The 27,475-nt window shown below is 52.0% G+C and overlaps 10 protein-coding genes across 10 annotated transcripts; 5 read left to right on the top strand and 5 right to left on the bottom strand.

Moving 5' to 3' along the window:
• Positions 1 to 148: 148 nt before the first annotated feature.
• Positions 149 to 1,521, bottom strand: NECHADRAFT_77412 (uncharacterized protein; the record flags this gene model as incomplete). Its single annotated transcript, XM_003052398.1, has 3 exons — positions 149 to 745; positions 793 to 1,297; positions 1,346 to 1,521. The coding sequence occupies 3 exons, from the start codon at positions 1,519 to 1,521 to the stop codon at positions 149 to 151; spliced, it is 1,278 nt and encodes a 425-aa protein (XP_003052444.1).
• Positions 1,522 to 3,159: 1,638 nt separating this feature from the next.
• Positions 3,160 to 3,776, top strand: NECHADRAFT_102467 (uncharacterized protein; the record flags this gene model as incomplete). Its single annotated transcript, XM_003052866.1, has 2 exons — positions 3,160 to 3,391; positions 3,504 to 3,776. Coding segments are annotated over 2 exons (342 nt in total), but the record flags the coding sequence as incomplete, so codon positions are not given.
• Positions 3,777 to 4,036: 260 nt separating this feature from the next.
• On the bottom strand, positions 4,037 to 6,319 carry NECHADRAFT_99498 (uncharacterized protein). Its single transcript, XM_003052397.1, has 4 exons — positions 5,374 to 6,319; positions 5,243 to 5,324; positions 4,493 to 5,194; positions 4,037 to 4,402 (listed from the first exon to the last, which is right to left on the bottom strand). Exons 1-4 carry the CDS (start codon positions 6,217 to 6,219, stop codon positions 4,356 to 4,358), a joined length of 1,677 nt encoding a protein of 558 aa, XP_003052443.1. The 5' UTR covers positions 6,220 to 6,319; the 3' UTR covers positions 4,037 to 4,355.
• A 2,650-nt stretch (positions 6,320 to 8,969) lies between these two features.
• NECHADRAFT_36693 (uncharacterized protein) lies at positions 8,970 to 10,247 on the bottom strand (the record flags this gene model as incomplete). Its single annotated transcript, XM_003052396.1, has 2 exons — positions 8,970 to 9,799; positions 10,028 to 10,247. 2 exons carry the CDS (start codon positions 10,245 to 10,247, stop codon positions 8,970 to 8,972), a joined length of 1,050 nt encoding a protein of 349 aa, XP_003052442.1.
• A 716-nt stretch (positions 10,248 to 10,963) lies between these two features.
• Positions 10,964 to 12,403, top strand: NECHADRAFT_77409 (uncharacterized protein; the record flags this gene model as incomplete). Its single annotated transcript, XM_003052865.1, has 2 exons — positions 10,964 to 11,173; positions 11,744 to 12,403. 2 exons carry the CDS (start codon positions 10,964 to 10,966, stop codon positions 12,401 to 12,403), a joined length of 870 nt encoding a protein of 289 aa, XP_003052911.1.
• A 651-nt stretch (positions 12,404 to 13,054) lies between these two features.
• Positions 13,055 to 13,570, top strand: NECHADRAFT_77408 (uncharacterized protein; the record flags this gene model as incomplete). Its single annotated transcript, XM_003052864.1, has 1 exon — positions 13,055 to 13,570. One exon carries the CDS (start codon positions 13,055 to 13,057, stop codon positions 13,568 to 13,570), a length of 516 nt encoding a protein of 171 aa, XP_003052910.1.
• An 817-nt stretch (positions 13,571 to 14,387) lies between these two features.
• Positions 14,388 to 16,564, top strand: NECHADRAFT_105969 (uncharacterized protein; the record flags this gene model as incomplete). Its single annotated transcript, XM_003052863.1, has 2 exons — positions 14,388 to 14,419; positions 14,479 to 16,564. 2 exons carry the CDS (start codon positions 14,388 to 14,390, stop codon positions 16,562 to 16,564), a joined length of 2,118 nt encoding a protein of 705 aa, XP_003052909.1.
• Positions 16,565 to 18,069: 1,505 nt separating this feature from the next.
• Positions 18,070 to 19,761, top strand: NECHADRAFT_35603 (uncharacterized protein; the record flags this gene model as incomplete). Its single annotated transcript, XM_003052862.1, has 3 exons — positions 18,070 to 18,534; positions 18,585 to 19,337; positions 19,390 to 19,761. The coding sequence occupies 3 exons, from the start codon at positions 18,070 to 18,072 to the stop codon at positions 19,759 to 19,761; spliced, it is 1,590 nt and encodes a 529-aa protein (XP_003052908.1).
• Positions 19,762 to 19,811: 50 nt separating this feature from the next.
• On the bottom strand, positions 19,812 to 25,579 carry NECHADRAFT_77405 (uncharacterized protein; the record flags this gene model as incomplete). Its single annotated transcript, XM_003052395.1, has 7 exons — positions 19,812 to 21,384; positions 21,441 to 22,135; positions 22,352 to 22,622; positions 22,783 to 24,015; positions 24,387 to 24,463; positions 24,720 to 25,398; positions 25,494 to 25,579. The coding sequence occupies 7 exons, from the start codon at positions 25,577 to 25,579 to the stop codon at positions 19,812 to 19,814; spliced, it is 4,614 nt and encodes a 1,537-aa protein (XP_003052441.1).
• Positions 25,580 to 26,236: 657 nt separating this feature from the next.
• Positions 26,237 to 27,461, bottom strand: NECHADRAFT_77404 (uncharacterized protein; the record flags this gene model as incomplete). The annotated part of the gene is made up of 5 exons (XM_003052394.1): positions 26,237 to 26,650; positions 26,698 to 26,838; positions 26,920 to 27,074; positions 27,156 to 27,332; positions 27,410 to 27,461. The coding sequence occupies 5 exons, from the start codon at positions 27,459 to 27,461 to the stop codon at positions 26,237 to 26,239; spliced, it is 939 nt and encodes a 312-aa protein (XP_003052440.1).
• Between the last annotated feature and the right edge of the window lie 14 nt (positions 27,462 to 27,475).

Below are 27,475 nucleotides of genomic sequence, written 5' to 3'. Positions count from 1 at the left end.
AAATCCCAAACAACAGCAAACTAAATCATAGATCTCATGGTATCACTTCGTTTATATCAACAAGAAAATCCGAAATCGCGTCGTTATCAGCCGTGTCTCCCAAACTTGATCAAATTGCAATTTCCACTATCCTAACCCCGATCACCATTTACATGCCGGCCTTTGTGCCGTATGGGTGAGGTGAAACCGATGGAGGCGTGCCGTCGGCTTGGTGGTTGAAGCCCATGGTCTCCTCGTGGGGAGGGGGTGACCTTGTCGTCTGCGAGGGCGAGGAGGGGGTGTACGCGCTGTATGTTTGCTGAGGTTGCTGAGGCTGCCAGCCTTGTTGGACTGGAGATACTGGTTGCGGCTGCTGATATTGTTGTTGATACTGATGCTGCTGTGGTTGCTGATACTGCTGTTGGGGCTGTTGGAACTGAGGCTGCTGCTGGACCATTGGAGGCGCAGTCGGCTGAGGGCCATTATTGTAAGAGTACCCCCAAGCCGTCTGTTGGTTCCCCTGTGGAGCATTGAAAGGCTGGGGAGTAGACCAGAGCCCCTTGGCCTTGGCGGTGCCCAAGGCAAAGATCATGCAGAGGACGGTGAATTGTGGCCAGACAGCAAAGACAACGTCAAGGATGTTGTAGTAGTACTCGTATCTGTCGTTTCTGCTATTGGAAAAGTCGGACCAGGCAGCGATGGACGCCATGCAGTAGGTCGTGCGCAGGAGCCAGGCGATGGACATGGCGATGAGCATGGTCGAGCACTGCGTCGAGTTAGTAGCTGGAACAACATTATGAGAGGTAAACTCACCCAAGAGAGCGTCTTCTCGGCCTTTGGCTGCATCTTGACCATGACGGATCGGGCGACAATTCCAAGCGCCGCAACAAAGACCAAGACACGGAACGCAAAGTCAATCTGCCGGGCCTTGTTGTACGCATCCTCACCAGGCGCCTCCGAGTCACTGACATAAATAGAATCACCATAAAAGGTAGCGAGGAAGCGAATATTAAGACCGAGAGCAGCAATTGTCAAGATGGCCAGCAGGGTGCTAAAAGCGTAGGACCCAAGTCGCAGGATCTTGCCAATGGGACCAGCATGACCAGACTGGGCGATGACGATGCCGGTGCTGATGCGCAGGAGCATGATCATTACAAGAATATCGACAATCTTGTCAAAGAAGTTGCTGATGATGGCGGTGCTGCTGGAGGTGATTTGAATTGCACGGATGGCATCGTACGAGCCGTAGTAGTAATCGTCTCGTTCTCGCACTACAGCGATGGTCAGGGCGACTGAACATATGTCGAAGAAGGCATAGCTAGGTATGTTAGCCACATCCACAAGAGATATCCGGAGATTGACATACCCGGCAAACACAGGCAGAGCAAGCTTGAGGTAGGTGAATGCCGTTCTCGCGGGATCCTTGCGACGACGGGTCAAGCAGAGAGCGCAGAAGAAGAGGATGCTGGCGGGGATCCAGGCCGTCACGACCAGCAAGGCGCCGCGAGCGATCAAATATTTCTCATATTCATAGAGCGCCATGGTTGTTGATGACAAGCCTCGTCGGGGGTCGAAAATGCGATGTTGATAAGTGTGTGCGATGCTGTGCGATGTGAGTGCTCAACCCTGTGAGCTATGAACAGGCAGGTCGATATCGAATGGCTGTGATTTGCCAAAGCACGACGAGTCGCAGGTGCCCAAAACACGAGCAATCGCGCCTTGAATGACTTCCAACGAACAATGGCTCGAGGAGCGCAAACGATAAAGATGGAGGAACGGAAAAAGGAACCTCTCGAACGCGATGTGCGCCCTTGGACCATTTTACATTGGGCGCCTGCATTCTTTTTACTAGCTTCTATTGGTCTCGTTTCAGAGCAACGCCTCTTTCGCCAGAAGCAATCCCATTCGATTTTCAGCTTGGCGAAAAAGGGCTGAAGTAGGCAATCACCGCCCAAGGAGCGAACGAAATATACAGCTGCCGCAGTATAAGGCACGGATGCAGGGGTTATCGAAGCACGACCAATCATGGACGCGTATTCCATCTCAAGGATGTCCTGGGCGCATGGAAGGCCCCGCTGATGTACCGGCACTGCCTCTGTAAAGTGCTGCAGAGGCGTTAAAGCGACTTCATCATTGGCCCTACTCAGCAGTGGCGCCACGATCGTCCAACGCTTGACTTGTAATTTCTTCCCTTCAATCTCTCAGCCAAGACCCCGTGATTCTGTTCAGGGCGTTTTACGAGGCTCTCTTCTCCTTGGCCAGAGTCAAAAGCTTTGGAGGGATGGTTTCTCGACATACGTGAAAGGTAGGCGCAGCTCCGCGGTAATCCTTGTGCCTAGCGTTGCCGATCTGGCCTTGCTGGGCTGGGCGGTCGACTGGAAAGGGAAATGCTCGGTGTTACAATCATCCGTATTACTTTCCAGCACGAGGCCCTCGTTCATTGTAAGAACTGTAAATCATGCATGCTCGTTTGAGCCTCCACTGCTGGTTTTATTAAAGAGAGGGCGTCAAGGTCCACCATATTAATGAGACTGGCAGCCACCGTTCGAGAGTCTCTTCCACATTGGATTCTCTATCAATCAGCAGATTCGTCGGGAATGGCTTAGCCCCGACATCCGCCTCTGTCACGTCACAATGAGGCTAAGCCTCATCGTCTCTGTCAAACGGCTGCAAGACAATGGCTCGACAGGTGGCTCAGTATGAATCGTACCAACTCTTGTCGTAGACAACACGATCGAGTCTTCAACGTCTCAGACACAGCCTTCTTTCGGAGGCCTTATCCGAAACCCGTCTCACGGTCCATTTATGATAGCTTATCTATCTGATCCAGGATTGATCCTCATCCACCCTAGATCACGAGCTCTCCAACCCTATACCAACATCAAGAAAACCTTCACTCCCTTCATATTATCTCAAGTAGAATACTACCATAGACCACTGATAACATGTCTCAATAAAGCCCCCGTCGTAGGCTCCAAGCTGTCGCGTGGTTCATCGCAGCTCCACGAAAGTCGCCCAGGTGACGTCACACGGACATCGCACTTACACCATCAGAAAGTGAGCATGACGACGTCACGACTTTGCGCCCCAAAAAATCCAGGAACGGGGCAGAAGGACAGATGTAAATAAAAAGCACGAGTACAGAATTGAACATGGAATTTACATTTCATACTTGTCAAACAAAAAACACCATCTACACACAACTGCATCAAAATGGCCATCACTACTGCTATCAACGACTTCCTCAGCTCCATCTACGAGCTCCTCTCCTCCATCTTCGGAACTGTCTACGCAGTCATCCACTCCGTCATCGCAACACTCCTAGGCTTTGTGCGCGGCCTCTTCAACCTCATCGGCGACGTCACTTCAGGTCTGGTAGACGTCGCAGGCGGCGTGGGCAAGTTTGTTGCCGGTATGCTCTTCTTTCTCTTCTCTAATTGCTTTCATGCCCTCCCCTGCGCATTCTCCGACGGATGGATAATCCCAAGCGACCCTGTCTTGAGTACAATAACTGACTGTTGTAGGCAATGCTGCTATTCTTGCTGTTGGCGCCATCGCGGCTTTTGCCTATGTGAGATACACGGCGCAGGGACAGCGTCTTGTGAACAAGAAGACCCAGTAAAGTGTCAGATATAACCTCGAGCTTGGGAACATGGGAAAGGGAGTTATACACGATACCCAGATGTGATTTGGACCATGGATGGGATTCTCTTATCAGACAGGATGGCCTAGGAGGCATGGAGTAAACAGGTTCAATGGAATTTCGACTTTGTTATTCACGCATTTCTCATTGTAAAAGTTGCCCGCCCGCTCACCGTGACATTACAAATTCTACTGCCAGCGCTTCTTATCAACACATTCAGCCTTACTTCCAGGTGACCTTTGAGACTCCAAGCTTAGTGAGCTCTTCAACGGTTATCTCGGCTAGTGCTGGTCCAGATCCACCATCTTCAAGTTCACACTTCTGGGACATCTCATTGGCTGCTGATGCACATGTGATGGTGAGCCTCGTGATCGAGTCATGATGTTTCATTCGAGCACCATCCATGCAAATAGTCAGACATTCACAAACTTTGATACAGGCCTGGAACCCCAACCGTCTGGGATCAATAGACTGGGTGTCATGACTTCGCTAATTCTTGTGGTTTTCCAGTAAATACCCAGAACAAGTCTATCTCTCCCAGTCTCGTAACATATCGTCATGTGCATTCCTTGTCCTTTATCCAACCCCAAACCAAACATGTTCTGTTATTGACACGAGCAATCCGGTACTCTCCTCCAATACGCAAAGACTCCAACTCCTGATAGATTCCTAATCAATTTCGCTCCGTTATTGTTCCCGTTAAACGTGATTTCATACATTCGATACATGCCCCTCAAGTTAGGGTCGCAAGCATGGCCCGCATGAGCTTGGGAGGAGGTCCTGTGCAGCTCGGTCAGCCGCACGTTCTCAAGAGAGGATAAACCAATGCGCACCTTCAACGGAACTTTGGCACGCTAATGGAAAGCCTACCTTTCTTGTCCTTTTCAATTCGCGGAGGCTTGCGGTGCTCAACCACCTTCTCCAGCCTGTCCTCCATGATGACGACTTGTCCGTCAGGTAGTCGCTCAGCGTGGACGATCTCACCACCTGTGCTGGACCGTCCTCTGGGTCTGTGTGCGAGCTCACGCTCCAGAGCGCGAATCTCTGCACGAAGCTCACGGCGTCCACCACGAGATCGGGAGCGAGACTTGTGAATGAGCTCGCCCTCGTGATGGTGATGATAGGAATCCCAACTCGACATTGTAGTCGTAGAACGGGAGGGTGAAACATCGCGAATAATGGTCTCGTCCACAATTTCGACAGGAGCAGGCTGAGGGTTCATATAGATGGGGCCTTGAGGAGGTGGCATGGGCATCGGTTGCATCTGGACCGGAGGTGGAGGAGCCGGAGCAGGGGCCCTTTGAACCGGCGGCGCCTGAGGGGGAGCCTGGGGTGGAGGTGCCCTCTCGGCTGGAGGTGCTTGAGGCGGAGGAGCCTGCTGAGGCGGAGGCTGTTGAGGAGGAGGGGCCTGTTGAGGCGGGCCCTGAGGCGGTGGTGCTTGAGATGGTACTTTCGGGGCTGGGGGAGCCTGCTGAGGTGGGAGCTGTTGAGGAGGTGGTTGAGGCTTGGCCTGGGGCGGAGGAGGGAGAATAGCAGCCGCTGGCTTGCGAGAAGCGGCGATCTCTGCCTCAACTATGGAGCTTGTTAGACATATACTGAGAGATGGCTGAGGAATCATACCCTTCTTGTAATCCTCGCTGACCTTGAGGAGCTCGTCAATGTTGTCCTGGCCGAGAGCCTTTTGCACAATGATAGTGTGACCCTGTTGCATGTTAGACACTAATAGATACGAGACGTTTATGTTGACAAACCTCTTCAAAGAATGGGTATCCGAGATCAATCAGAGCCCTCTTGGAGACAAGCTTGGCAGGAATGCGAGTCTTGCCCTTTTTGGGATACTCGCTGCGTACAGTAGTGCCTCCGCTGCTGCTAGAAGACCGACTGGAGGAAGACCCGTAGGAGCTGCTTCGCACGGAGCGAGTGCGGGTAGAGCGGGAGTCTCGGCTGCGGCCACGGCTGACGGCACGGCGACTGCGAGACTTGGTGACCTCCTTCTCACGAACTCTCTCAGGGTAGGGTCGGAAGTCGTCGTCGCCGTAAAAGTCGGGTTCGGCAACCTTGATGTCATCGTAGAAACCCTGGTCGGGAAATCGGCGGGGTGGAGGCAGTCCGCGGGTCTTGGGGAGCGGGATGGGGGTGTAAGGCGGAGCACGGTATTCATCCCGGCTACCTCGGCGGATGTCCTCTCGGCGAGCAGGAGGAGGGTACTCCTCGGGCTCACGGAAGAGACGGCTTGGTCGACGGTCAAAGGTGTCAAGAGAGGATTGGCGACGGAGGAATCCAGGCCGTCGAGGAGGAGATTCGCGGCGAGGGAAGTAGTCGCGCTCCCTCTCCTTTTCTAGTACACCACGGCGAGCCCATGGTGGAGGTGCTTCTCTCTCTCGTTGAGGCATGTAGCGAGGTTCCTCGCCGTAGTAGCGACGATCTCGGACCATGTCATCCTCGTCGAAAGAGCGATTTGTTCGGCGATCGAATCGCTCATCTGAGTGTTCACGGCCTCGTCCGCCGCGCATATATGATCGGTCATCGTCAAAGCGAGACCTGTCGTCACGGGCTCGCTCAGACATGAAACGATCCCGATCCCAGCGTTCGCCCATTGTGAATGTGTTGTGAGGCTGCTGCGAGCAGATAGAAACGTATAGTAGAAGACGGCCTTTCTGGGCCTTTGGTGTAAAAGGCTAGACCCTAGTATAAAACAAGGCTGAGCCTCTGGTGTTGATGATGTCAGTGACGATCAGAGCCCGATGCTTGAATCGAGAAGCGATTTTCAGTCGTGTCTGGTCTGGTCTGATGTGGGTGATGGAGGAAAGAGCAGAAGAGTGAGGAACAGGAGAGGAGAAGGAGGAAAAGATGTAGGGGAGGGTGGGTGGAATAGTTGATCAGGAGGGGAGTTAGTCTCGATAATGAGCACGGATGACGGATGGAGGGTGGACGAGCATGGCCGATGACGTTGACAGACAGCGACGCCCCGCTTGTCGCGACTTTACAGGGCGGAAGATTCCAGCGAGTCGCTGGCTGATGACCCCGCTGCAAGGGTCCCCCAGAGCCGCTGGCTTTCGGGGGCTCTGCAGGCTTTGCACTGGAGGCTCAGCGCTCCAGTTGGCCGGTCGTAGTGGTGGTGTCTGCTGACGAGGGCCTGTGATAGGCTCTGGCCTGACGCTGTTTGGTGTTGGCCGAGGAGGTTGCTGCAGCGTGAGACACTGCGAGACAACAGCGAAGTAGACACCTGATACCAGAAGTCTGGTAAACAGCCGAGTTTAGCAAGAAAATGTTTGAGTGGATGGAATTTGACCCAAGTGTGCTTTCGTCAGGGTCCTGTCCTTTGTGAAGCCACCCACACAGGAAACTACATGCCTCGTATGGAGTCTCCAGGCACAGCGTCAGAAAAGCACGCCAATGCATAAAACTGGATCTAGAAAAGATTGCGTACATGCCGAGCACGGCTAGTTCAACTCAGGAGAAAGGGACTTTTCCCCTTGGAACATGTTTTTTCGCTGATATCTGGTTCTGATATTGACCCTGTCGTGCTTTGCGCCCAAACCAAGGCCAAGTGGGTCAGCGCAGCCAAAAGCCGGATTTTTTGGCACATGAACGCAGGGATTGGGGTGTAGTGAGGTTATGGTGGCCAAGCGTGATGGATGGTAGGCGTGAGATGGGGAGAGATAGGAATTACACAAATATTCTTGGAATTGTCCATCATCTTGCATGTTGATGAGGCATCCATGCTGGTAAAAGCCCCAAACCAGGCAGATTCTTATCATCCTGATACTCTTTAATCACGTGAGAGCCAAACTTTCCACTGGTAACTGCCTTACCATCTCCCTCTTATCACCCTCCATCTTAACTCTAACACCCAACTGCAACCCTCTGGGGAACAGGCTTTCTCTCATGCAGGGCTCTCCCCTGGAGCCACTCGACACCTCATCGAGCCTCAAAGCGCCATCCTCGTCTCTTCTCACTTGTTTGTTATTTGTGCCCCCTTGCTCACCTGCAATGCGCGACCTCGTTCTCGTCGCTGCCGAGCTCTAGCGTCGTCGTAGTCCTACTCTCTTTGATGCCGCCATCTTCCTGATGGGCCTAGTTTCGACCCAAAGCTCCGCCTCTCGGGCATCTTTTGGTGATTTCTTTGTCCTCGGGCCACGGGTTCCAAGTGCCGCTGTCGTTGGGCATTGGCCAATGTCTGCGCTCATGCTCGGTGTTGCCTTGTGCAGCATCCCGATCATGCTGGCGGCCGTCTCCATGGCGATGGAATTTCCCTTTGTCTGTTGAGCTGCCACGACGGTCCTGGCCCGCTACGTTCTGGAACTTACACTGCGTTTCCCAAAATACAGAGACGTACCGTCGGGGAATCCGCAAATGCTTCCTCGCAGAATGGCACATCCAACCAGAACACTCGTTTCACCCTTCGACAGGCACGACAGGCACGACAGGCGGCATGGCTGAACCCTGGTTGAGCGTCGTGGAAGCAAGGAACTCGGGTGGTGAAACGTCCTGTGCGATGACGTCGGGCAGCCAGACACGACATCTGGTTCGACACCTGATCCATCCCCACACGACTCGCCGGCCTCGGCCCAATAATAGCGGTAGATCAAGAGGACCTCACAATTGGCTTTGGGCTGATGAGGACGCGCGCAGCGACAACCGCTGGTTTTACCCCAGAGTGATCATCACCAATGCCTCGGTAGGGTCCGACGTTGGGCAAACTTTTGCTGGTACCTGATCATCTTTCGTTTCTTTCGAGAGATCTAATTCTCCGCAGGACCCCTGCTGGGCCTCCACCTGCTTCTCCATCGGGCACGAGCATGAGCTTGGAGAGGCAAGCTTCCTTTGTTCCTTGGTCTTAGTTAGATCCTGCAGAAGCAGCTCAAGCGACATGTTCCACCTTGGCTGCTCACGGAATTGGAATTTGCCCATTGTCGTCAAGGGATTTGGAGCTAGTTCCTGTCAGAATCACGGTCCAGCTCACATGCAGGGCTAACCTAGGTGGCCTTTCTTGATGGGTTCAGTATGCCCCGTTCTGCACAGATTGGTTTCTTTGTTTAGAGGTCCTGATCGAGCTTCCTCAGCTTGAGCTTTCTGCCCCCGAGGAACTGGAGCTCGTTGAGCAAGCTTTGACCACAGAGCAACCTAATTCTGCGGCGCACGTACACAGAATTCAAAGTGAGCCTGTCAACATCGCACGAGCAGCTTGTCTTTTTTACTTTCTTTGTTAACAGCCTGCTGAACCCAGTCCTTGCTGGACCCAACAAACATCTATTCACGCCACTCATAACGCCGTCAGCCATCCTATTCCTTACATAACCCCAAACATGCCTGATCTAAACCCCTACAACACTGCACGTCTCCTCTAACATCCAAGCTCGATGGCGTTAGCAAACAGGGCGTATGTGTCGGCGTGGTTAATGTTCTGGTCGGCGCTCAGGCTCTGGAGGAAGTTGTAGCCATAGCCACCGTAGTCGGAGGTACCCTTGATCTGGTTAAGATGGGTCATCTCATGCACGTTGGTTTGGGCCTGATCCTGGCCGTGGCAGGACGTCGTGGTAGCGGGCAGCTGCTGGAAGTAAAGGTCGCAGTAGGCCATGTAGCTTGCTCCGGGGACGGTGTAGGCGAGGACACCGCTCTGGCAAGCGCCGTACACGTCGGAGCAGTAGTACCGGGAGTCGCCGGAGTTGGTGGATCCACACTCGGAGGCAATTCGGCCGAAGACGTCGGCAACCGTCTGTCGGGTCTCATAGCTGTCTGACTTGAAGTACTCCTTCATCTTGTCGCCAGAACCGCTAGCGGCAGCCTGCTGAGCCTTGGAGGCCATGCTGGAGCAACGAGACAGAGCATTCTGAGTGATGGCGAGCTTGTCACCCGAGCAGTCGCTCTGAACCTGGGTGCGCTTGTGGTGGAAGGCGGTGCGGACGGAAAAGGCCTGGGGACCATCGACTTCGGCCTCGATGCGGTTCGAGTAGAAGGGCACAGAGCCGATAAGCTCAGTGCTGTCGTCCTGGGCGAAGGAGAGGGCGCCCTCGGCGAGGATGTTGAACTTGCCGCCAGCGGAAAGATCGTGGAACTCGGCGATATCAAAGTCGACTTCGATGGACTCGCCAGAGGGGATGCGCTGGAATGCAGTCTCTTCCAGGCGGCTGGTGTCGAGGGCGACGCGGACGCCGTCGAAGGGGATGTTCTTCTCTGTTGGCTGTTAGTGGCTGGGCAGAGCATGTTGATGGTGGATGTGGGAGCCAAGAACCCCAAGACCAGTCACCGAAGAATGAACCATATCAACTCGATACTGAGATTGTATCTTTTGAAACTGGGACTTTGGTTACATGGTTCTCGGGGTTTCGTCAAGCTCATGACATGCACTCTTGGAGACCATATCTTGGCATTATTTCCCCCTCAAACACAAGCAAGTCTTACCTCCTGAGTACACCTGAGCCTTCTCGACAGCAGTCGAATCAAGAAAAGTGCCCGACTTCAACAGCTTGAGGTTACTCTTGCCGTTGTTGGTGATGACGGCCTTGATCTTGGAGTTGCCCTGCATCTCCAGGCTAACATTCAAAGGGGTCGGGGCACGCTTCTCCACCAGGGGAGCGGCGACAGCCATCGAGGCGAGAGCGAGACCAGCAAGCAACTTCATTTTGAACGAGGGACTGTAAAGAATGAAAAGAACGAATGAATATATAAAAAAAGAATGAAAAAAGGAAAGGGTGGGGTTCAGCTGAGAGAATGAGAGGCTTGTTGAAGTTGAAGCATTTGCGGTGTCAAAGAATACTTATAGAATGTTGCTCACTAGATGCGAACCCCAGTCGGCTCGACATGATCCTTACCAGGAGGGCCTGCTTTTTCTCCGTGATTGAGCCTCGTTGGTGGAGACGAGATCAGGGTATGTTTCGAGGGTCTCCTAGCGAGTTCATATGTTTGACACAGCTGTCATGATTAAGGCTGTCCTGGTTAATATCGGTCCACGTCTCGATCTGGCCCACTGGAACGTTTCCAAGGCACCTTTGTTTCTTTTGGTTCCTAACGATCTTTCCGTTTCGATTCCTTCAAACAATATCGTTGTGTCAAACTGCATCACATTAAAGGACACTGCTCTCCGTTTTTTCGTCTCGACTTTGATGCGAAACCACCAACGTATCATCGCCAACAGGGTTCACGGACCGCATAGCCTCAGCCTGACACGCCAAACAAGGGGTTTATCGGTCGATTGGCGATTGGTGGGAAAGTCTACGACGGAACATCTTTTTAAGGCTGTGCGATGCGAATCAAGGTTAATTCTGGGGGGGAGATTGGAGGGTGCGCTGCGAGTATATTAACCAAGGGATTGTCCTTCCATCTCTAGAGGCAACCAAGATGGCTGTGAAACTCGTCAACCTGAAGCAGCGACGGCCTCTTTTTTGCTCGGCGTGCGAACCTCTCTGGATGGTTTGTTCACCATGTGATGAGGAGTTGGTGAGGGATGCCTTGTCGAGAGAGCATGGCGAGTCCGACGAGTTGGGCAGGTCATCTGAATCGGAGACGTTTATGCGTGTTGGTTTGCATCCAGTCGGCGAATTTCTGCTTGTGTGACAGATGACAAACTGTTTCCCGATGTCTTGGTTGTCAAACGAGATCGGAACGGTAACTGGAGCCATGCATATTGACAGGTCCTCTCTGTTGTTACAATTACTGCCTGGGATGGATCTCGATGCAGCACACACCATCTGCTACGATCACTGCGGAGAGGGCAAATCTGATAACAACTGGCAACACTTGTTCATCCAAACAGGGCAAAGTCACCTACGGGCCTTTATTCAGCTTCAATTAGTTTAACTTTAATAAGTTGATCTGACAAAACGAAAAATAAACTCGAGACAGTCTAAAAATCGAGGCCAGTTCATGAAACATTCCAAGCTGCCTATTCAAGAATCTCATGAGGAGAAGATCCCCTGGACCCCGGCCCCCTGTGTAATTAAAGTTGCCGCTTAGCGGGAATAATCATGCGCCGAAACACGTGAGGCGATCAACCCAACCCCCCTTTGAGATGCATTCAAAGGAGGCCACCCAAAAACCGACTCAATCGATAGCTATTCTATACGAAGAAGTTGTGCTTGCAATTATAATTGCTATACGGACCTCGACCCCGTTCTTTAGCTTGATGACGTCAGCCGTCCCCCGTTAGAAACGCCAAGAAAAACACCACATATCATGGGTCTTCTGGCTTCAAACAGTCTCCGTCTACTCATCGGCTTGATCATAACCATCGGCCTCATCGCCTTCCTATCACCATCTTCAGTACCAAACGTCAAAATCCCCGACTCAATCCCATTTAGGATGCCTGCCGCTTTACGCGGTCTGGAAGTTTCGCTTGAGCAAACGGAAAAGTCACCCCCCACACTCGTGGTGACCGTCAAGAACAACAATGAGGGACCTGTGACGCTTCTCACATACGGATCTCCCCTTGATCCTTTGGCACCTCAGCTCGGTATGCTGTACATCACGCCCGAGGCAGAGACGGAGCCTTTGGAGATTACGCAGCTGGAGGTTCAGAGGCAGTGGCCGCCTGCCGACGACGCTGTTGTGGAGATTGCTGCTGGGGGGAAGAAGCTGCATGAGCTCACTCTCATGGAACCTGTTATTCCTATGGATCTTGTGTTTGGTAAAGCGACTGTTCAGCTCAGGGGCAAGTGGCAGGCCGTCTGGCCAACTGAGAAGAGCGCCGTCAACAAGACAGCCCTGGAGGCTGGCGGAGCGGGAGAAGATGCTCTCACGGGCAGTTTTGAATCCAATATCATCGATATTGCCACCGACTAATGTAGTAGAAGGCAGGCGAAGGACGTACCAGCTCGGAGGGCATTCCAGTATTGTATGGTTGGGTTGGCGTTATGGTCTGGGATGGTGTGCTTCACTCAGCGGGCTGAGCTCCTGAGGCTGGGATCGGGTAAAATATCCCGAGGAAAAACATGTCGAGGGAAAGCTCATCGAGGGGAAATATGCGCCTTTGAGAGAATTGTTCAATAAAAAACAAGTTTGTCTATGTCAGTTAGACTTGTTGTCTTGATGTCTCTGCCTGGAGTAACTTACCTTAGGTTGATGATGCAGTTTGACCAGCGACGCACAACACACGCTACACTATACATCTGAATAGTATACATAAGCGCAGAAAGATTGCCGTTCTATGCCCATGCATACGGACAAGATTTAATGGTCTAGGCTGATGTGGATGTGATCATGGAAGGTGGTCACACATAGGTGTGCGATCAGTCCGCCGATCACGGCAAATATTCACCACTAGGAAAATAGATGTTGACGTTAGACTGTCAAGTTAATGAAGCTAGTGGATTATAAGTACGTAAGGAACAGTTCGCAACTCCTACACCACCACCCAACACAGCGCAGAACAGGGCCGTCTCATCACCACCTCCTGCAACATCCTCTCTCCCATCAGCCCTCGCACAAGCAACCATGGGAGGAGGGAAGCCCCTTGGAAAAGTCGTCTGCATCTCCGCAGCAGACAAGCTCCCGTCCGGATACAGCCGCCTCGAGCAAGGCAACCCCTACCTGACGAACAACTGTCGCAAGCAAGCCACCGAACAAAAGAAAGACTACTACCAGTGGCAAGAGAAAGGCCGCCAGATCATGGCCTTCCCAGCCAGCATCTTGAGAGCCGCTAAGCAAGCAGACCGAAGCACCAAATCTCGACGACTCCGCGCTGTAAAGAAGTCCGACAATAAGCTCCGAAAGGAGTTTCTCACCACCTTGCGCGCCGACTATCCCGGTATGCCGCGGGGGGAGCGGACTCAGCTTGCGAAACTACAGATGGAGAAGGGACAGAATCGTATTGCGCGGAGCCGCAAGCTTCCCATGGCGAAGCGGGTTGAGGTGGCCGTCTGGGCACATGCTTGGCATGTACAGGAACGAGAGGGGAAGCGGGCGGTTGAGACTCTAAGAGAGTGGCAGGGAAAGACAAAGAAGATCTGAGAGCATTGTTTCCTGTGGAAGGAGTGGTTGATGTGTTTGAGAACATGGTGAGATGGGGATGCTGATAGCAGGCCTCTGTGAGAGCGTAACTAGCTTGGAGTCTGTCATTTAGATACGCGACTTGCCTTTCTTTAGGACTGATGTGTTACGATTGGCAATAAGAGATGGTGCCTGTATTTAGAGACTGCTTGCGATAGGGCTTGGGTAGATACGTGATGGTCAGCATTGCAGTGATCACGCATGCGGCTATCTGGGTATGATGGAAGAAGAGAAAACTTCCTGACCGGAGGTCTCCATGCTTTCATATGATTTGTGCGGTAGTTAACACCCTGATGAGCACACATCCTCTATTGTATCATTGTTTACATGGTCGATTGCAAGTCACACGTACCACATGATCCTACAGCCTCTCAGATCCTATCAAGCAATAGACGATGCGGGGACTGAACATGTGCCCAACCAACTGGTGCGATACGACTCGCGCATAGATACAGCTGCAGCTGCAGCATTTAGCCGGCTGTTGATGTCGATCAAAGACAATCCATCGGGGAATATCGCCCTTAATTGTGTCACTGGCCTGTGGCGTGTTGTAAGACGATGCCCCTCTCCCCGCTTCCTACTTGTCACATTGTTTGACACTGGATACGTAAATGGGAGGCGGCTCTTTCGATAATGTAGTTTTTATATAACGGAAAGCCGGCCGTTGTTAATTATAAAAATCTTTGTTTATTTCAAGAAAGCATACTGCATTTTATGAGAATACAACAGCTGCGCGCGTCCCTCGAATGAACCACAATGTCACCACCTAAGATCGGTGATGACTTTGACTTCAACGCTGCCACCAGAGCTGTCCGAGATGGTACTCTAGATCTTGATTCAGCTGCAAAGGCCTTGCTGTCTCGCCTCAGTCTTCAAGAACGCCTCGGACTTCTCGATGGCGACCAAGATTTCTGGCCCGGCCTGTACGGCATGAGTACCACAGGCTACAACCGAACACCTTACATCCACGGCGAAGTCAAACGTCTCGGAATCCCTGGTGTTCGCTTCGCAGATGGCCCTAGAGGCTGCGTGATGGGCAACTCGACGGCTTTCCCTGTTCCCATGGCTCGTGGTGCTAGCTGGGATGTCTCCCTTGAGGAACGAATCGGCAGAGCCATCGGTCGCGAGTGCAGGGCTCAAGATGCAAACTTCTTTGGAGGCGTTTGCGTTAATCTCCCTCGACACCCAGCTTGGGGTCGCATTCAAGAGACTTATGGCGAAGACCCTGTCATTCTTGGCGAGATGGGCGCTGCGCTCACGAGGGGCATTCAAGAGAACGTCATGGCTTGTGTAAAGCACTACGCCCTCAACTCGATGGAGAATGCACGCTTCCACGTTGATGTCAAGATAGACGAAGCTGTTCTGCACGAGGTCTACCTCGCTCACTTCCGTCGCATCGTGGAAGAGGGTGTCGCGAGCGTCATGTCGTCGTACAACTCTGTTCGCGGCGAGTTCGCAGGCCAGAACAAGGAACTTCTCCTCGACATCCTTCGAGATCAATGGGGCTTCAAGGGATTTGTCATTTCCGACTTTATGTTTGGACTGAGGGATCCCGCACTCTCCCTGAGGAACGGACTCGACATTGAAGCGCCGTTTCGCCAGCAACGGGCGTGGAAGCTTGAGGCGGCGTACAAGAATGGAGAGATTGAAGACTCTCATATCGAAAGAGCTGGAACCAATATTCTTCGACGTGTCATCGAGGACCAGGTCGTTCGTGGAAATGCGAACCTTCATCCTGATATTGTGTTCAGCGAAGAGCATCGCCAACTGGCTCGAGAGGCTTCCGTCAAGTCCATGGTGTTGCTCAAGAATGAAGAGGTCGACGGCACCCCGGCACTCCCCCTCAAGTCAAACATTTCCAAGATAGCCGTTGTTGGACGCCTTGCGAACTCGACCGACACTGGAGACAAGGGATCCTCATCGGTGCGGTGCCCAGAAGTTGTTTCACCCTACCAAGGCTTGAAGAAGGCTCTTCCCCAGACAGAAGTGACTCTTGAAGAGTCCGAAGACCCTGACAAAGTCAAGGCTGTGGCAGGCGCTGCTGATGTGACCGTTGTCGTCGTTGGCTACAACTTTGAGGATGAAGGAGAATTCAACGTGCCAGCATTCGAGACCAACCCAGCTGTGAACTCTGTCCTTCCGCCAAGTGACGGATCAGAGGAGTCAAAGTGGGTGTTTGAACAGTGGACGGTTCCGAAGGAGAAGAAGAAGGAGAACCATTCAGTCGCGACTGGAGGTGATCGAACCAGTCTGAGACTACGACCCCAGGATGTCGAGGTCATCAAAGCCGCCGTCGAAGCTAACCCACGGACGATTGTCTCTATCGTGGCTGCTGGGGCCGTCATCACTGAAGAGTGGAAGAATCTCCCTCCAACTATTATTCTCAGCTGGTATTCAGGCTGTGAGGGTGGCCATGCCCTGGCTGACCTACTGCTGGGCAAGACCAACTTTAGCGGCCGGCTTCCATTCTCGATCCCCACGACGGAGAAACATCTGCCTTATTTCGATAAAGATGCGGCCGAGATTGAGTACGACCGATGGTTTGGCCAGCGACTGCTTGATCGACTTGATGTGAAAGCGGCATACCCTCTCGGCTTTGGGCTCTCGTACACGTCCTTCGCTGTGTCCGACTTGGAGGTCGAGAAGAACAAAGACAATGCAGAAGAAATAATTGTTAGGGTTAACGTCTCCAACACTGGAAGTCTGGCTGGAAGATACGTCGCTCAAGTGTATGGAGTAGTTGAGGTGACCGACTGGCCCAAGAAGAGTCTGCTCGGATTCCAAGCTGTTGATCTCGATGCCGGGGAGCAAAAGAAGGTGGAGGTACGCGCATCTACTAGGCCCCTCCAAAGATGGAAGCTTGGATCTTGGGAGCTTGTCAGCAAGACTGTCGAGGTAGAGGTTGGAGGCTCGTCTAGCGATGCCGAGGGTGTGAGGACTGGGGTTGAGCTATGAGTCGTTCACGAGCCGTGATGAAGGAATAATTCGAGCCTAGAATGATGATATCGCAGTGGTCAATAACCTGAAGTATAAAGATACTGCCTCTGTCCGATACACGTAGCTCTGTCACGCTCCACAAGCGACCTTCGCCTCAGTCCCACTCACTTCTCTTCCACCACAGGCGTATTGGAGGACTCATGGTGCCCGGGAGAGGTTTCGACTCCAGGAGAGATATTCCTCCGCGGCATTTCCATAACAGGGTTGACCTGGTAGCCCTCGCTCAAGGTTTCGTAGCCAAGACGTGTCTTGACCTCGTTGTCTTGCTGAACCAGAGAGCAACAAGGACACCAATATGAAGCGCAGCAATCCGAAGTCCTCGATCCTTTGATGCCAAATTTGTCGCGTATCTCCGTTCGATTCGTCATGTTGTGACTGCACGAGTTAGCTGCAACCAGAGGCAATCGCGAGGAAGATACCCACATCTATCCGCAACAGGGGAGAGCTTGTGGGAGATGGGAGAATACGCAGTCGCTTGTGGTGTTTTCCACAGTCTGGGTGCCTGAACTACGGAGACGTGCGGTGGTGCGCTTGGAAACTATAGACTCATCAGTCACCCCGAAATCGGTGCCATGCTCCTCAAATCCAACATACAGTAATCTGGGAAAAGCAAGCTGAGCACACATGAGTAGCCGGGAGAACAGCTGCAGAGCCCATTCTGCCATTCTTGTGTGCGCTTCGGGATCAGCGTCGGGATGGATGGGAAGAGTTGGGCGAGCTTGCTGGGGACGGCTAGGAGGATAACCATTGCGATGGTGACGGAAGAGAGTGAATGCCGGATGATGCTTGAGACTCCAGCGAGAGGACCTAAAAAGCGTGTTGATGAAGAATGGAGAAGCCGTGCGATGGTCAATCATTGTTGCTCCTGCCGTGACTAGCCAACGAGCCCAGGGAAAGAGCATCGCTCGTGCTCTTTCCAAGGCGACCATCTCGAGTCCTCTAGGATCAGAGATTTTCCGACGGCTCATTATCCAGGCTGAGCTTGCGGAAGGAGAGGCAGTCTCGTACTCCTCTCAAGTGTCCATTGAGCGGATTGACAAACCATGTGCGGAGCGAGCAGAAAGACAAAGAAGAAACCTATTGACGAATGTCGATATATCGCGACAACTTACAACTCCATATATCCATATCAACTAGTGCTTTGAACTGCCGCTGGCCAGAATACGATTCATCCCGTCAAGACTGGCGAGAGGACCTCTCGCTAACCTACCTTTAACACGAAGCTGACTAGTATCCTCAGTCCCGATAGCCAGTTGTCTGAGAATGCCCATTTTTACTTCGTATCTTTCGCAAGTCCCATGAGCTGAGAATCGTTCGTGTCGCTGTAGTACTTTAACCGGAAGTCTTGACATCATTGGTCTTTGAGATCCTTGTCAGGACGTCAGACTCAATCTTGTATAAAGAGGGAACACACCCCGCACTATGGATCAGCATCACAAGTAAATTACACTCCATACTCGACCATGTCTGTTCCATGTGTTCCATCATCATTCCCAGCTCCTAACCTCCTCGGAGCCGAATTCCTCGCCATAGAAGCAGGCATAGTAACAAACTACTCAACTTCAGTCCCAAAAGGATGGCGCTTCTCCCAACCATCAATTAACGTGCAGAATGCCACCTTTTGCAACGTAACATTGACATACACCCACCCCGGCCAAAACGACACCCTCAACGTCGAAGTATGGCTTCCTCTTGCTGAAGACTGGAACGGCAGGTTTCAGGCCGTTGGGGGAGGCGGGTGGCATGCTGGCCGGTTTCTGCTAAGTGAGATGAGTATGGCAGGGGCTGTTGCTGATGGTTATGCTACTGCGACTACGGATTCTGGGGTGGGCGATGCTTATGATCCGCTACCTTGGAGTTTTATTAGTCCTGGGAATATTAATCTGTATGCGTTGCAGAATCTTGGGCTTGTATCGTTGGGTGATGAGGTGAGTGAGTGAGTTGCTGGCAAACACTCGAGTTGATCTGACAGTCACAGGCAATTATCGCTAAGGATGTCATTAACAGCTATTACGGCAAACCACCTTCATACTCTTACTGGAATGGATGTTCTCAAGGAGGTCGCCAAGGCGCAGTGCTCGCTCAGCAGTTCCCAACAGCCTACGATGGGATCATCTCCGCCGCTCCAGGTATACACTGGGCCGAGATATTTTTCAGCAATGTCTGGCCCACGTTTTATATGGAAATCACAAAGCAATACCCTTGGCCCTGTGAGCTCAATGAGCTTACGGTAATTGCTACGTCAATCTGTGATCCTTTAGATGGAGTCGAGGATGGACTCATCTCGGATCCTGAGGGTTGTCGTGCTGCCTTTAATCCCTTTGACCATGCCGGAACTTCATTCAAATGCGTGGAAAACGGCTTTGTCGATACAATAAAGATTACAAAAGCGGCTGCCGCTGTGGCAAACGCAGCATACAAAGGACCAGTCTTCTCCAACGGCAAACCACTCTGGTACGGCTTCGAAATCGGCTCAGATCTCACATACATTGCACCAACAAACTGCACAAACACTGGATGTGTCGCTACAGGACACGAAATGATCAAGATTTGGCACGATGCATTTGACGTCACCAAAACTCCGCTTGACTTCTCCAACTTGACTCATAAAGACTTTGACAACATGTATCGAATGGCAAAGAGGACGTATGCACATTTTCTGGCTACGGATGAGCTTGATCTGTCCAAGTTTAGGGACGCTGGAGGAAAGATGATTACATTTCACGGTTTGGTAGGTCTTATTCAAACTGTCTTATGAGAATGGTAGTCACTGACATTGACAGGCTGACCCTGTTATCCCGGCCGAGACCTCTCTCGCCTATTATAAAGCTGTATCATCCTTCCTTGACGACACCCAAGACTTCTATCGCTACTACCGCGCACCAGGTCTCAGTCACTGCTTAGGAGGCCCCGGTGGACAGCCGGAGCAACTTTTCGCGCAACTAAGAGAATGGGTAGAGAACGGCAAGGCACCTGAGGAATCACCCGTCCTCATCACGACGCCAGACAACAAGACTCAGCAGCAGATATTGTGCAATTTCCCTAAGACGGCTGTCCTGGATCCTTCATGTTCCGACGCCAACAGCACAGCGTGCTGGTCCTGCTCCGATGAACAAACCCCTTTCAAACGGAATGGCCAACAGATACTATACTAGCTAAACTTTTGCAATTTCCCCTCAATCTGGTCACGTCCTCTCTCCAGAAATTACTTCCCGTGTCGGTTTCCCTTCTGCTCAATCTCGCCCTCAAAGCCAAAAGTGAATGGAACCTGGTTGCCAAGGAGCCTCTCAGCCTCATCCCGCTTCGCCGTGCCGTATCCCATCTTGAAGCCCCTCACAGAATGATTGACCTGGCCTCTGTCGAACAAAGGACCTCCCCATTCTACCCTATTGAGTCCCTGTCCGCGGGTGGCGGCCAAGATACTAGAGAAGCGCGAGTCTCGCCTCAAGCCGCCGTTGTGTCGCAAGGCAATGGTCCCGGCTGCGACGCCCAACGAAGCAAGTAGCACAGAGACGCCGTAGACTGCCCAGAGAGTAACTGCCCTGTACTGATATCTGCTTACTGGCTGCGATCGCCGACACGGATATTTGCCGCTATCCTCATTGAACAAAACTTGTTTCTCTGGATCAGCGGCCCAGACAACCATGGCCCACTGCTGGTTTGAGAGCAGAGAAAAGAGTATGTCCTCAAAGACGCTAGGTACCACATCTTGAAGATTCTCCGCTGGGAAATAATCGCCGTTGCTGGTGACCTTGGTGAACAGAGCATTCTTCCCGTCCACACCACCTGGACTCATCAATATGGGCCCGTTGAGGAGTGCGCGGAAAAGAAAGCCCAGAGCGTGATATGTAGCTGTCTTTTTATATCGAGTTGTGTTCCCATAAGGAACGTAGTTCTCTGGAGGTGTTGCCGTGGTCTGGTCTGTGGTCCGGTTGTCTCTGATTCCCCTGCGATATGTCGTGTTGACTACAGGTGAAAGAGGAGTGCGCTCCACGACCTTGATAGATTGTAAGCCGTCAACATACTGATAGTCCAGTTTGTACTTCGTTTCGTAGTACTCGCAGGCCATCAGGGTGGGAACAAGGGTGTCTTCATCCTGCATGGCCTTTTGGGGGTCGAGAGGCCTCTTGACGTCTTTGGCCGTCTTGACGTATCCAATCCATACGACGGGCTCTGTGCGGAAAGAACCAAAGTTCCTGGGCTTCGGCTCTTCAGGGAACCCATCAGCGTCAAATTCCGACGTCTGTGGCAAACTATAATCCCCTTCCGTTGTGTTGCCAAGGTAGCTCAGGTTGCCGACTGGGAGGAGGACCTCATTAAATGGGAATGGAGGACTTATCTCTCCAGACTGTTGGGAAAGGTTGCGCACCTCTGATCCAACTCCGGAGCCGAGTTCAGTACATTTGTAACCTGGCCCTTTCATCTCAACCCTGACGGTGCAGTTCCACCCTCTAGCACAAGTCTCGAGCGTCGAGTTGTCGTATGTGACTGGCCTTCGCAGAACTGAGGATGCATCGGCCAAGATCTGGACTTGGGTATCCTGTCTGTCATAGTAGCCGACCGTCTCTGCTGGATCCCGACTGGTGTCGTTGTATCTGGCCGGGCTTAGGGGGTTTAGCCCACTACCCTTTTGCCTGGCACCGTTTGGCCAAGTGTATGCGGCTTCAAGGTCAAAGTTTAGACTTCTAACACCGCTGCAGGTTGTATTCTCATGCATGAACTCTGGTGGCGCGACGAGGAGGGTATTGGCAGTGATGATGACGATGGCTGGAGCACACCTATCCAAACAACAGTCAGTAACCAGACAAGATGAGCCATGGCAGAGTTGACGTACCAGCCGAAAAGCGCCATGGCAACAGCCATCTTGGCTTTGGTTAAAAGCTCCAAGTTGAGCATATCCAGCGGGTTCTCCGTGGCCGCAAACATCGAGTCAAGGGCAACAACAGTCAAGAACCTGGTTCTGACCGTTGCCCAGACTTGTTGGTCAAATGCGGACAGGACTGCAGCTGTCAGGCTGGCCTTGCAGGCAAACGCGAGCGCGGTGCCCCAGCGCAGCATGCGAAGCTGGTCGTCGACGATCTCGCCATCGAGTGAAGAGTAGAAGAAGTGATGGCCGATCGCAAAGCAGACGCCGACGACGAGAAAGAAGTACATGCTGTAGGTGGCGACCCATGGCGAACTGGGGAAGCGTAGCCATACTGCCCTCTTCTGAAACTTGGGCAGAGGCTGTTGAGTCGGGTTGTAGGTGCCATGCCCGTTGACACCCACTGGGACAACCGTGGGAACAGCAACAGACTTGAGAGGGACGGATTCTCCCCCGCTTCTCTGAGCAGGTAGATGAATCTCATCCCAAGACTCGACGTCCTGCACTCTGGGTGCGGGGGGCGAGGTTGGATACCCAGGGGGCGGGCTTGGGTAACCGTCGGATCTCTGCATGGTAATGTCTGTCTCTGTGGAACAGGGCTTGAGACGAAGATAATCCTTGGAAGAGAACATTTTCGTCCGAGAATTGTCGACTCTTATCCTCGTCTGTCGACCAAAAGTGCAAATGTCCAGACCAAAACATGCATGAAGCTGAAGTACTAAGCCCTCCTCCACACCAAGCATATGCAGCCTCATACATGGTACAAGAGGCTCTGAATGGATCCTCCGCAGAAGATGTGTGACACGGGGCATATGGCCCCCAAAAGCCCCTCAGAAGCTGGGCATCCCACTGCATGCATCCCGCGAGTGAGGATTGCGTACCGTTATGTGATAACGTCGTTGATGCAGATGGTGGAGGCTCGTGCTGTCACTTGATGTGATTGTCAAAAAAGAGCATTGGCTAGGAGATATGCATGTTTTTAGCTGCATGTTGGCACCATTGAGGATTCGAATGGTGAGAAGAGGCGCCTGTCGGCTGTGACTTGTTCCTCCAAATCCTATCAGGCTGAGGCAACGCGTTATGCCCAAGGCCTGGATTTCATATGCCGTCGTAAGCTGACTGTCACTCAACATTTGCACAACTTGAGAATTACTGCCATGTTTGGTCATACATGTTTCTATTCGGGTCTCGCTGTCGACACAAGTCTATTCCCTCGTGGCTGAGAGTGAGCGAGGAGGACGACTGAGGCAGCCTACATTGCTGCTAAAGAAGAAGATCCCCAACATCTGGAACTGGCCCTTCCTGAACCCACCACATCTTCTGTACCCTATTTGTAAAAGGGCCGCTGCCAGTGTCCACATAGTCCCAGGGCCCGTCTTCAGGAAAGTGTGCCGCTCCAAACGCTCGCTCTACCCTGCCCAGTGCCCCGGATTTCCGGGATGGCTCTGAGATTGACCTGGCAATTGAGGCCCATTTATGCTGAAGATCGAAAACATGTTCTGAGACGTTGCGTCGCTCTTGCATGAGAGTTTTGTGCTCCAGCGGCCACAAGATATGGACGGTTCTGAGACGCGGAATCTCCCATGGGATAATGGTGTCAGGGTCTTCATCGAGACACTCAGAGATCAAGCGGACCATTTCATTGGTCAAGAAGTTTCGAATCTTGTTCTGCGAATCTTTGAAATAGTTCGCTTCGATCCCGTGCTCTTCTTTATGCTCGACCAGAAACCAACTTTCAGGGCCAGCTGATTCTATGCCGACTTTGTAAAGAGGATTGGACGAGAAGAGATGCAGTAAGCCATCGGCTTCGACGACATCTGTGCAGCTCCAAAGCTTATTGGTATCGTATGCATGTCGCTTCTGATGTTCTGTGTCCAGTCGAGCCTCACTCTCAGGCTCACTCTCAGGCTCGTCCTTGGGGATGTTCGTTGTAAAATCGCCAGGTGACCAATCAACAAGCAACAGCTCCTCGAGACCGTTGAATGGTCTGAGAACGCCCAGGAGTTCCATAGCGTAACCGTCAATGCTGTGGTCTGTTTGGGTGAGTAGGGCTTGAAAATGGGCACCTTTCCATAACGCTAGCTTCCGCACCTGTCGCAACTCCGCTAGATCGAATTGGCCTATATCCCACGGGCTGTATCCGTTGAGTACCCCGGATTCGTCGTTTTCTGATATATCATCAAGCTCGTCATATTCCAAGTACAACGTATCCCGATCGAAGTTGAACCACGTTCTTGGACCACTCGACCGCGACCGAAATGCGAGCTGGTAACCCATCTTGATGAGCGCAGCACGAGACTCCTTGCATGTATGGAGCAGGGCAGGGATAGGGGCATTGCTGTAAAGGTTGCATCTCCTCGCAAACTCCCAAGCGAAATGTGGGTTCTCACATAGCCAGTCGAGGGGAATCTCAGGTGCGGAGGGAGTAGGCACCCATGGCCGAACGCGTGGTTTGGTGCTGGTGAAGCCGAAAGAGTCGAGGGTGAGTTGGTCGCCCAGGCTCGGAACACGGCGGCGCCAGTTGAAGGCCAAGGCTTCGAGGGAGCTGTCGAGTTTGATCGGATTCAGTGTTGTACGGAGCGTCTCGCAGAAGTCCTCCTAGTCTTCTTCGATGTCCTCTTGAACATGGACAACTCGGGGCGGTGTGGCCAGCCGGTAGATGTCTAGGCGAAGCTCCACGGGGAGTTTGACGAAGGGGTGGAATTGAGTCGGAGCCATGGCGCTGCTTTGAGGGTGAGGTGCGCCCCATCGATGCGCTGTGGAGGTTGCGGCTTGAAGTTGTGAAGCTGTGCGGTTTGGAGTTGGGGCCTTCTGTTTGTTTATCTTTCTGCCTGAGAAAAATTCTCAGGCAGCAATATGTGTGTGGCTTGCGATTCACGAGGCTCGTTACAATGGATATGTGGCGATGCTCTTTACCTAAGGGTTAGGACCCAGTTCCTGCGAGGCACTGCCAGCGGATGTACGGTTGAATGAGGCTCTCGCAGCCTCCACGGCTGCCTGATGTTCAAGCAAGCCCTTTCTCATGGGTAAAAACCACTTTCTTAAACACCAGGTTTCGATCAACATTTTAGATTTCCTAAAGAAATTGCTATTGTATTCTTTTAATGTATAAATATGGTGGTAACTACGAAACATCTCTCTCCGAGTCAAGGTGGGATGGACCAGGGAGGTCCTTGAAGGTTACCTGACGGTCAACAGAGAGCTACCAAATGTTAGCTTGCTCTTCCTTGAAAGGAGATGGTTTCGTACTCTTGTTCCCTTCCCCATATTCATAATCAGAGCTTCTTGTGAGAAAACGATAAAGCTCTTGTGCAGATCAATGAGCCCCTGCCCGCTGGCAGCCCCTTCAAATTCTCTCTGAGCCCTCCTAAGCGCGGTCACAGATTCCGCACCTGTAAGAAACAACTTGTAAACCAACGCATACTGAGGCATATCAGCACCACTAAAATACGAGTTCAGGTCAAACTTGTCGGAAACGGCTCCGACATTGCAAATAACCCCCCATACATCAGCCTGGCAGTGAGCTTCCAATGACTTCAGTAAAAGAGGAGTCACAGTGTGCTCCAGATTACTTCCGTCTCGAACATCATCCGGTGTGGAGATGAAGTACATGGCGACAGTTGCATCTCCAACATCCAAGTCAGCGTTCCCTGCCTTGGCTCGCTCCTTAGCTGCTGCGGTTTGCACTGGTATAGGTTTCTCGTATGCCATCAAAACAACGCTTGTTTCAAAGTCTGCAAAGAGAGGCCCATCCGGCCCGATGGTGGTCTTGACATATTCGGAGGAAAAGCAGGTTATAACGTGGTCCCAGTCCCGGAAGAAGAGCTCTGTTGTGTCATCTCTTCCAACCCAATGTTGATTGGCATTAAGTGGTCCATCAGGCCGTGGGCCAAAGGCTGAATCGAAAACTTGCGTCTGGATGTACTTGCTGGGTTGGAGATTAGCGACGCTCTTCGAAACGAAATACGTGTGTTGTATCCGAAACAGCTTGACAGTACAGGTGCAAAGTGGAGGTTGACATACTGTGGCTTATCGTCTTTATTCTCGGTACCATCCGACAAGCTTCCGTGAATACGGAAGCGGTGGTCGAAGTACTCTTTGCGTGTCATGTTTGGCTTGCGCCGACCAGCGGCAATCTGTTTAATACAGCCCGTCATTTTTTAAGAGAATCAACCAAGTCTAAAGTAACGATAGAGTTGGAGCGAGGAGCGGTAACAAGTCTTGAACTGAGATTGTACAACTACAGATATATGCACTTCTACCCAACTACTAGGACACAGACTAGATGAACCCGAACTATCGGCTCTAACGTTTTGGCAAACACGATACTCGGTAAAGTGGAGCCGACGCTGCAATAATCACAAGACGACTTCCCGATGGAGAGGAGCAGGTTCGCGGACGGAGTTAAGGAATTGGAGTTGATCGTCTCGGTCCTTCGGCTCCAATACTCTGGGGCCGTCTAGAGGGCATGGCAAGCCGGATGTTCGGCACATGTCATAGGGCGCCTGAATTCCCAACGGAGACGAAACACCAGCGTCGAAAATACACTCGGTGGTCTAGCTAGCATTGTTGAAGAACTTGGGTCATTTGAGTAAGGGTTCTGCCTATACTTGGTGCACTCTACGAGCTAGTACCAACTCTCACACAACATACGTGACCAGCTTTCTACGTGAGGTTCCGCTTTCCAGAACCCTCAAGCCATCCTGAACACTCTCAAGTCCATCAAGCTCTTCATATTCGAGCGGCGTGATGTGGCCCGACTTTAATTACTGGTCAAGGTTCCCCCAAAGCCACTTGCCAAGTTCAAGCCCGGCTGCTGATGGCTGACCCCCCATTGTCTTTCCCATGATCTCGCCACTATAGACAGGAATAATTTGAACCCCTTCGATGTCAGGCCCGATATACTTGATTGCGGTAGTCACCCTTGCTGGCTTCTCACAGCATTCAGCAATCTTGGCCGTAGTGTCACTTGTGACAACCGTGTCGAAGGCGTGGCGTAGGTTTGGTGCAACAGCGCGAATCTTCTTTACCAAGTCCGACTCAGAATTCCAGAAGATATGGTCAGCGCCCCTTGATGCAGCTTCTGCTTTGGTTTCATCTCTGGACGTAACTGCAATGACAGAATAGCCAGACATCTTGGCAAGCCGGATGGCAAGTCTGCCAACGCCACCATTTGCGCCCTTTTACGAGTCAGAAACGTTTTCAAGTGATGGGGAGTAGCACAAACCCAGACGAGTACTTGGGCACGAGTGGTATCGGATTCATCAGCGACTTTCGCGAGGCCTGCTCCAAGATACAAGCCGCATGCTGCGGTGGATAGACTGAAGGGAAGAGTCGAAAGGCCAAGCACAGATATGTGAGACGTAATCTGCAATGTATGATTGCCGTTTGTCAATTTCTATTCTCTCGCGCACTTCGGATAAAGGCTTTCGCGGATAGGTTTACTGACCTTGGCGCAATGATCCTCATGAACCAGCGCATGTGTCTGAAAGGAGCAACCATCGCTATAGCCGACCGTTCCAGGTGCCACTATCAGATCTCCTTTTTGGAACCCTGTGGAGTGGCTGCCGTCCAGGACTTGTCCAATAATATCCATGCCAAGAACTAGATTAGGTAGGTTGGCATTAATAAACGAGAGCTAGTTGGTCTGGAGTACAGAATCTCTCCATGTGTAATTGAACATACCATGAGGAAAGTCCGGGATGGAGAGATTCTTCTTTATTCTCTTCCAGTCAAGGTGGTTTAGAGACGTTGCTAGAACTTTAACCTGGATATATGAAGGTCCAGGAGGGTTCGGAGTGTAAAACTCCAGCTGCAAGCGCTCATAGGGGGGTCGGAGAACGAGACGTCTTGCCATGACAGCTGCGTGTGTAATCAACAACGGATACTCGAAAATGGGTTCTTCTGCTCGAGGACAATCGTTGTTCTTCTGTCCTTACAGACTTCAGCCTTCCGGAATGTGGTCCAAGATGCCGACTCTGGGTCGGACATGCTAATTCCGCGCC

This window comes from Fusarium vanettenii (assembly GCF_000151355.1).
Source record: "Fusarium vanettenii 77-13-4 chromosome 3 genomic scaffold NECHAsca_2_chr3_3_0, whole genome shotgun sequence".
Lineage (NCBI taxonomy): Eukaryota > Fungi > Ascomycota > Sordariomycetes > Hypocreales > Nectriaceae > Fusarium > Fusarium vanettenii.
The sequence above is the reverse complement of the archived record's forward strand: the minus strand, read 5'-3'. Positions and strand labels throughout refer to the sequence as shown.

Excerpts from the sequence above, each read along its gene's own strand:
- NECHADRAFT_99498 (XM_003052397.1), bottom strand. The coding sequence starts at position 6,219 with ATGGGCGAACGCTGGGATCGGGATCGTTTCATGTCTGAGCGAGCCCGT. Across the intron at positions 5,195-5,242 it reads CAGCGAGGATTACAAGAAGG|TTGAGGCAGAGATCGCCGCT; the intron begins GTATGATTCCTC and ends CAAGCTCCATAG. Across the intron at positions 4,403-4,492 it reads AATTGAAAAGGACAAGAAAG|GACCTCCTCCCAAGCTCATG; the intron begins GTAGGCTTTCCA and ends CGAGCTGCACAG.